This window comes from Vicia villosa, unplaced genomic scaffold (genome assembly GCF_029867415.1).
Source record: "Vicia villosa cultivar HV-30 ecotype Madison, WI unplaced genomic scaffold, Vvil1.0 ctg.001190F_1_1, whole genome shotgun sequence".
Taxonomy (NCBI): Eukaryota; Viridiplantae; Streptophyta; class Magnoliopsida; order Fabales; family Fabaceae; genus Vicia; species Vicia villosa.
The window spans coordinates 193,400-202,385 of NW_026705527.1; the positions used below are offsets into that span (position 1 = coordinate 193,400).

Genomic DNA, 8,986 nt, shown 5'->3' on the forward strand with positions numbered 1-8,986 from the left:
GACTGATATTATATTTTTAATGATGAGTGAGTGAGATTAAGAGAGATATAGTGAATTACTAGAGGGGAAGAGAGAAAAATAAAGGAGAAAATCTAAATCCGACTTATCACCACTCATAAAAATCAAAATATATAATAAATTTTTGATTATTTTAAAAATAAGTAAAAAAGTAAAATAAATTAAATAAATATTTTACAAGTGTGACAAGATATTTTATATTTAGTTTAGTAGTGACCATATACAATACATGAATAATCCTTAGACTTTGTAACCAAGAATTTGAAACAATTAAGATGAGACACTTGTTTTACAAAATTGTTAACCCAATAATGCAATAATCAGAATTATCCACGGCCTCTGGGCAGCAAAGACGTTAACAGAAAATGGGTTGTCGGAGCTTAACCTGCTGCAACTTCCAGTTCCACTCCACAACACTCCTCCCAACCTCACCCACTCCCTTTTCCATATCTTTCTCTCATCCTCAACTCTCCACCTACAACCACTACGGGATTCCCCTTCACCTTCGCTCTGCAACCTCCACCTCCAAACTTCGCGCCAAGTTTGAGAAATTCCAAGGAGAACCTTCTCAAGAGCCCGAATCTTCATCCTCACTAGAAACTATCACTACAGATAATGCTGTTAATAGTAACGAGGAAGACGATAGGTATTACTACTTTACTAATTTTGAGTTTTGTGTCAGTGTCGCGTCTGGTGTCTGTATCACTGCTTCATAGATTATATTCCATTAGGTCAAGAAAATTTGTTAACTTTTTTGCTTTCTGTTTTTCAGTTGCTTACCTCCGGACTTGGAGGGTGCAGTGATACAATCAAGTCAGGCTGCTGCATCATTTGTATCTTCAGGAGGGATGAGAGCAATAGTCTGTTCCGATATTTCAATCAATTTCTTTTCTTTCCTTTTTAATATATAATATAAAGGTTAAACTGAAACCATTTCATTAGCTCGAAAAATTAAGTTTTATGGGAAAATTGAGACATAGAATCTAATAATTGTATCATTTTAGTTGCTTAGGGCCCCCCATGTTGCTTGTGCTAAATTTTTTTAACCGTCTTACAGGTGGAACTTTTAATTCCTCAACTGCAATTTTTAGATGATGAAGGCGCACAGTTGGAGCTCTGGGAATTGTCTAGGGTCTTCTTGGATACACTTATTGAAGAAACACAATGTCAGGTTTGGGGACTTATTCTGGAAGTTATAAACTCAAAGCACATGAAAGATATGAAGGATTTTCTGAATTCAAAATGTTTTTCTATTCCTTCTGGTAGACCTCCTAATGTATTTTTCCATGATGCTATTGCATGTGATGTTACATGAGTTGGTATCGTAGCTATTGCATGTGTTGTTACATGAGTTGCTTTTACAACAAAACTCGACAATATTCAATGAAAATGCTAGCAGCCTTCAAAATTCATTGTACTTAAGGATCTACGATAGATATGTCTATGCTATAGTTACAAACTTAAGGCATGACACAGTTATCCAGAATCAATTTCTCATATTATAAGTATTGATATTGACTTCCATGACAATATGCTTCATGATGAATTCAAATGTTCAATCCGGTTTTGATATAAATTCAGTTGCTAAGTTTCATGAGTTTGATTGTTAGAAAGTTAAAGCCGTATTTCCGGATGCTGGTGCTGCAGCTCTTCTAAAATATCGGTGGAAAGATGCTTTGTTTAGTTTTGCAAGGTGACTGCCACCACAATGATTAATGTTTTATGTTTTCTTTTGTTGTAATGTTTACTCTAACAAAAGAGCTATGGAATATACTTCTAACCACTCAGTTCTTACTTTCCATTGCGCTTGAAAATTTGATCGCCATGCTGATGGAACTTTGCCCATAGTATTTTAAGTTGTATTGTATATATTCTCAAGCTATTGTTATTTCATGTATAGTTAACTGTTTTGTTTTTCCAGTTTAAGCGATCGAAAGCCTGTAGACAGTGGTGATGAGATAGTGGTCATGATTGTTCCTGATTATCAGATGTTAGAATATGTAGAGAAAATTGCATCCACTCTCTCCGATGATCCGGTAAAGTCTATGAACTCTCATGTTCTATCTATAATACAATAATTTTTTGTTAGAGATTCTTGTGATATCTGAAATTTAAACAGCCATGTACTGGACAGTATGGTGAAATTTCCTCATTATGAAGAAAAGCAATATGAGAAAGCTTATTATGTGTCTGATTCTAGTCACTATATTCAAATTCAATTTCCCATATAAGAATAGAGCTGGAAGAAAAATATGACAAGGGGTTGAGAAAAAAATATGACAAGGGGTTGAGAACTAACGATCATTTTCATATTGGTCATTCTCGACTCTCAAAAGCCACCATAGACTGGATTCTGGAATATTGTTACATTACATCAAGTTTAGAAATTTCCATGTACTGTGTTTTAATATTTTTAATTTCTGCTCAAACTATTTAAATATTGGCAGCCAAGGCCCCTTATCATGTGGAATCCACGTTTGTACAGCACGGATGTCGGGGTTGGATTTAATGTACGGCAGTTAAGGCGCTACTTTTTAAGGTATGGTTTCCAAGCTATTTCATTCCAAAAGGCTTAGATGTATTAGGTTTCAAATTTCAACTGTAAACCAAGTATACATGGTATCATTTACGTCTAAAATTTCTACTGACTGTAAGAAATAGTATCTTTCTCAACTGAAGTTGAATACTTGTTTTTGTTATTTCATCTCTTTTAGGACAATCTTACATCTGCTTAAGTCTTTTTAAGTTAGAATTTAGAAAACAGACTTAGCTAGCATTAGATAAATTCTGAGGTTCACTTCAAGTTAATAACTTACTGTATGTTTGAATAAGGATTCGTTTCTTGTGCTTTCTCAATACATGTTATTTTGAAGAATTGATTTTTTTCGATTAATCCAGACTACTGAATTATGATCATTTGTTGTACAGCACTTTTACAACTGTCTATCATATGCGACCTATGCCGTTTGGTGCAGTCTTTCGGTGTTATCCCGGGTATGGTCTTTTATTTCTTCCCATAAGGATTATTATTGCATCTGAATAACAACAAAACTTGCTCCTTACTTTTAGATTGTCTGCATCCATGGTTAACTCTGTGCCCAGTCCAATCCCAGACCATCCAAAAACTTGCCATAAAAATCAATTTTAAGTTTAAAATCGGATTAATACTTAAAATCAGTAAAATTTCGCATTGTTGACCGTGTGTAAATGATTTTGGCTAGCGATAATTTCCTGCATGAAATATAAATTGTAAAGGTCAACCCTCTATTATTTCTTATCTACTTCCTGGTTTTCAGATTGTGGAAAGTGTTCAGTGACGACAAGGATAGGCCAAATAGATATTTGCTTGCAAAGGAATATGCCGGTCGTCCTGATACCGAAGATATTGAGGTAAGTACCTTCAATTTTAATATCTTGCTAGATATTACTTATAAGCAATTTCCTCTGTACAAATTTTAATATTGGCTATTCGGATAGCCAATAGCTATTATTGTTTTTAAAGTGAAAAAACCTAAGAAAAGAAAAAAGGGTCAGTGGCATTCATATACTACTAAATGGTGCAGATTTTATTCAACAACAATGAAGATGCAGAGTCAGAGCAAGGGCAGAGTCTGCTTGACAAAGCGGCAGGCGTCTTCTCTTCGATTAACCGTTTCATGAAGTCTGTGTGATGATTCTTGATTGATGATGCTTTTTCAAACTTGTTCTTATTGGTGATTCATGTAAATTTGTGTTTCTTCAATATTAAATTTAGAAACCTTACATCTTGTATAATATACGATATTGCATTGCATGTATTCATCTGGTGATGTGTTACACTAAATAGAAGGACCCAAGAAAGAGACTTGCTTTTAGCATACTTTATGAAGAAGGTTCTTTGGTATGAGAATCTAACCCTTCCTTTTTATTCCACCAATTGAAAAACAAAACAATGAAAACATTAAACTAACATGGTCTTATTTATCCGCGACATATACTCAGAAATATGAATTTTTCTACGTTCTCCGAAGATGTTGGAGTAGGCATGTGAAAACTTATAAAACAAAACTCATGAAGCTCTCCGCAATGCCTTTAAAGTAATCAAAGTTGTCTGTTACATCTTTAAAGAGCCTCATGTATGGTATGCCCATGGTAATTCCAGCCATTCAGAGTCACTCGAGGAGCAACTCCCATAGGAGTCTCAAACGATATATCAATAGTTGTGGCTTCTCCGGGCACCAGGGAAAAATAGTTATCTGAGTAATGAACCGGGAGAATTCTCGTGTCTTCTCCCTCTTTGCGGTCCTTACTTGAAGCATGAACAGAAAAATGTAGAAAGAAAGCAACACCTATGTCATATCCATTAATTTCAGAAACCTTCAAACCATCACTTTTCCCAGCAAAATGTCTGTGTAATCTCTTAAACCAGCCGTCTTGTCCTTTTCCAGCTCCGTTATGTACAGTTTCTATCGAGTCTGCAACTAAGCAACTATCTCTTAGTGGAGCTGTTGAACCGCGCTCAAATGTTAAACTTTGAGAGTCTGGTTTTTTAGATGTGTTATGCACATGCATTTGAAGTTTGTAGGTGGATCCTTCAATGAAAACCTCGGATGTTATCTTGAGAGGTATTTTCTTCTTCCTATAAGGCTCCAATAACTTGTAATCTCCACCAGGAAGATGCAACCAATAAAAGTTTCTCGATAAAATTCTATTGTCCGACATGTCGTACAGTTTGAGAAGAAGAAAGTAGACCGGCTTAGGATTTTTCGACTTCGGATACTTCATCTCAACAAAAGGTGTTACCTTTTTAGGCAAGAAAGATAGTTTTTCATGTGTTTTGTAATATGGAGATGTTCCTTCAAGATCCCATACCGAAACTTCAATAGCTACGTTAGACAATTCTTCCGATGTAGTATTGATAACCTGTTTTAAGAAAAACATATATAGATTAATGAATCCTTCAAGAAACTATGCTTAACTGGACCATCAGAATAGAAGTTTATTTCAGACACTAACCTCTATAAAGTATGTAGCCAGATTAAGCTGTATATGAATTGGCTCAGCAGCGCATCGACAGCCGTAGAAACCTGCTGTTTGGTCATGTAGATGATCGTAAAATTGACCTCTCAGACCAGTCCATGGATTTTGTGTCTTCCAAATCAACACGCCCGTATATTTGCTCCACATTCGAGAAGTCCATCCTTCCAAAAGGGCTCTATATTGTATGAAGTTAACAAGTTGTGCCTGAGATGGTAAGAGTATAGAAAAATGCAAATCAACCACAGGACATTGAATCTAGGAAGACTAAAAATGCATCATGAGTGAAGTGACATCATGGATAGAGTTTTCTGTCACCTTCAAACAAAAATCATCAAGATCTTTTGCAGCACCATAAAGCTGAATCTGATCATGAACCTTGTCTGGCTTTGAATATGGAATGTATTTATGGTATTTCCATATGGGATTTGGAACTTCTTCTACATAACCATTTGAAAGTTTCTTAAACAGAGGTATCTGCCATCCTTCTGGAGGCATTGTCGCTCTTATGGTAGCAGCAACTGGTATTCCAACAGAACCAACTTCTGGGTTGAATCCATATTTGTAAAAACTATCCTTGAAGAAATCTTCAGGGTTTTGAATTTCATAAGGTCCGTCAGTGAAACCTCCCTTCCCATCTGCAAATCCACTCCATAACGATCCTTCTATATAAATACGTGTGCCATCAAGATACTGACTAGGATCCCCTAACTTTGCAGGTTTTCCTTTTACGTCTTCATGTTCGAAATAAGGATGAAGTTTCAGATCATTTTTCAAAGCATTGTTTATATCAGCCGGTGGAACTTGTTCATTTCCACCCACCCAGAGAGCAAGACTGGGATGATTTCTAAGAAGCTTGACTGTGTCTCTTGCACAAAGCAAGAAAAGCTCATGGTCTAGTGGACCATGTGGATTTGATACCGGGTCACCGCGCCCATCAACATCCCCAGTAATCCAGAACTCTTGCCATACCTTTAAGATTTAAACCAGCGACACGATCAATTATCAAATCAAAACTCTACTAATGTAAGCATAATGCAGTATACACAGAAACAATTGCACTTCGTAGGCATAATGCAGTATACGCAGAAGCAGTTGAACTTCATAAGCATAATGCAGTATATGCAGAAACAAATTATAAAAGAAAAGTGTATTAAGCAGCACATATAAGCAAGAATCAGGGTGTAGTACCAAAAGACCATAATAGTCACAATAATGATAAAACTCCGGTCTTTCAGTTAGTCCACCACCCCAGCAACGGATCATGTTGAAATTCATATCTGCGTGAAACTTGATATCTGTGTGATATCTCTTCTTTGAAAGTCGAAGTAGACCATCAGACAATATCCAGTTACCCCCTCGAATAAAAATTGGTTCTCCATTGACTTTGAACAATCTTCGAAGCAAAATACATGCAGGAAAACAGTTTAAACCTTGAATCAATTCTAGTAAGGAAGAAGTTGAATATTACAACATTGAAGAAACAAGTCACCATACCTCCCACCAGTGGCACTATCAATATGACTCTCAATTTTGCGGAATCCAAAGTAATGGCTCCATGAATCAGATTCGCCAAATCCTTTAACATCAATGCTAATAGCAACATTGTACAAAGATTGCTTCCCCATTCCATTGGGCCACCATAAATCGGGCTTGTAGAAAAAGAGCTGCCAATTCAGACAACTTTAAAGTAAGTACTAAAACTTAAATCCCCAGTAATGCAAGTTAATAGGATCAATAATAAAATGAGGATACAAAATGTTGTGTTGTCAATCCAGGATTACACATTTTCTTAACTTTTAACAAAATGAAAGAAATATGGCATAAGCTATACCAACAAGTTTGCACAAAAGCTGTCTAAGAACAAATCATGATACCAACAAATGATAAATAAATAAAGAGAATAAATGCTTTCACTGACCTCTGGAAATGTATATTGCATCCGTGATTTTGCTGGAACCGAAACATTTTGAGTTTGAAGCTGCTCTACCAAGTGAATGCTCCCCTCAAGTTCTGTTGTGACATGGATACTCAAAGAGCATTCAGCAGTCCAGGAGCTTCGGTTTTCCAACTCAGTAGTTGCATGTAGATATACTCTCTTATAATTGTCAAAAAAGGACGACACCAAGTGGGGATCAATTATTTTTACTGGCTGCACCAAACACAGAAACCAGAATTCATGAGGAAGAGGAAAGAAAGACTTCGATATTGATCGCAATGGCTTATACTTAAAGTGTACGGTGAAAAAATACTAGATACTTTGGAAGGAACTAAAGTAGTTCATGCGACTTACCCCGGTAACAGAAATGGAAACCTCATCCCAAATTCCTGTATTCCTATCTCTGCAATCAAGTCAATACTCGCGTAAGTTTCCTTATATTGGAATGATTACGAGATTGCTAGTAAGTTACCCCACAGTTTATAGCAATGTTACCTTATAGGAGCAATCCAATCCCAACCGAGAACGTATTGTGTAGCCACATCCTTTCCTATCTACAAAATCGAAAGGAAAAAAAATGACTGACAGATCTCAGAAGTCAATAATCACTTGACTCGATATTTGATGTTTTCATGAATTGAGAGATTAATAGATTGGATAATGAATTGAATTCCCGACCTCATGATCTCCACCTTGTCCTCCTTGAGGAGGAACACTCCCAGGATGATCCGGAGGGTGAACAAGAACAGCAAGCAGGTTATTCCCATCTGGATGAAGAATATTAGTAACATCAAGAGAATGCCTCCGAAACATTCCTTTCGGGAGAACCATTTTGTGCCCGTTCAAGTAAACATCAGCGGAGTAATTAATTCCGCGGAAGTTCAGATCACAATGCTGATTGCTTGACTGCAAAAGGTGGAGCAATTAGCAACAACATCCACCAAAGTTCATAGAAAAGAACTACCAAACCAAAAACCACATTTTGAAAAATCAATTCGATTCCATGGATTTCAAAGCATCATATTCCAAATCAAAACCACACTGAACTGAACTAGTTAAATCTAAACAAAATGACAATGCTTCAATCAAAAAAGTAAAAAACCTAAAATGAAATCTTACCAGCTTACAGTGAAAAGATGTAAAGAACCAGAAAGTGTAATACTCTCTTCCAGAATCAGCAATGTCCAAAATAGCCTCATTTCCAAGTCCATAAAATGGATCAGGCACAAGTTTATTCTTCACCAAAGTTCCAAGAACACTGTCAAATCAATAAAAAAAAACACACTTAAAGCTTCCAGCAATCAATAAAGTATAAAACATGCAGCATTTCAGTGAGAGAGAGAGAGAATACTCACGTGCCGGGCACGAGAGCTTCCATCCATGGTAAGGTGGTTCCAGAAGGAGGATTAGTGGTGGTGAGTTGAGTTCCATTGAAATGAACTTCGTTGAACCTAGCTGCAAACCAACCTGAATCAAGCGTGGTCTTTCCCAGTGCAGTGGCCATAACTTTGCAAAGGAAAACAAACAACAAAAACACTTGTTACAAGTTCATGGATTCATTAACCTTATTCACTGTTTGTGTGTTTCAGTTTTAGTTAGTATCGACTAAGTCACAAAGGTAGGTGGATATTTAGTAATGCTTTTGTCTGTACGCAAACACAAAGAAACAGATATCAAATTTAATTTTCAAGTATGGAGCACGTGGATTTTGTCTATACAACTGGACACTTTGCCTACAAACGTATACTTATACCACCTACCAGTAATAACATACTAGTATAGTAGTATACTATACGGAGTATACTACTGTAGTAGTACTCAACTACTAGTCATTGATTCAATTGAATTTACAATGTGGTTAAAAAAGAAAGGGTTAATACCATTTTACCTCCCTGCCATATAGGTCTTTTTTTATTTTACCCCTGTAAAAAATTTTTTTTGAAAAACAACCTTGTAATTTCAAAATACTAACATTTTAGTCTCTAAAGTCAAAATACGCAGGAAAATCCAAAA

At 36.1% G+C, this 8,986-nt stretch overlaps 2 protein-coding genes across 2 annotated transcripts; one reads left to right on the forward strand and one right to left on the reverse strand.

Annotated features, from left to right (window-relative positions):
- The first annotated feature begins 287 nt into the window (after positions 1–287).
- LOC131633930 (uncharacterized) lies at positions 288–3,815 on the forward strand. Its single transcript, XM_058904608.1, has 9 exons — positions 288–664; positions 791–878; positions 1,076–1,189; positions 1,629–1,711; positions 1,940–2,054; positions 2,466–2,557; positions 2,947–3,012; positions 3,315–3,408; positions 3,582–3,815. Exons 1-9 carry the CDS (start codon positions 384–386, stop codon positions 3,687–3,689), a joined length of 1,041 nt encoding a protein of 346 aa, XP_058760591.1. The 5' UTR covers positions 288–383; the 3' UTR covers positions 3,690–3,815.
- A 177-nt stretch (positions 3,816–3,992) lies between these two features.
- LOC131633928 (mannosylglycoprotein endo-beta-mannosidase-like) lies at positions 3,993–8,633 on the reverse strand. The gene is made up of 11 exons (XM_058904607.1): positions 8,329–8,633; positions 8,093–8,231; positions 7,652–7,879; positions 7,469–7,527; positions 7,328–7,376; positions 6,956–7,186; positions 6,532–6,701; positions 6,226–6,430; positions 5,353–6,006; positions 5,014–5,241; positions 3,993–4,920 (listed from the first exon to the last, which is right to left on the reverse strand). Exons 1-11 carry the CDS (start codon positions 8,475–8,477, stop codon positions 4,120–4,122), a joined length of 2,913 nt encoding a protein of 970 aa, XP_058760590.1. The 5' UTR covers positions 8,478–8,633; the 3' UTR covers positions 3,993–4,119.
- Positions 8,634–8,986: the final 353 nt, after the last annotated feature.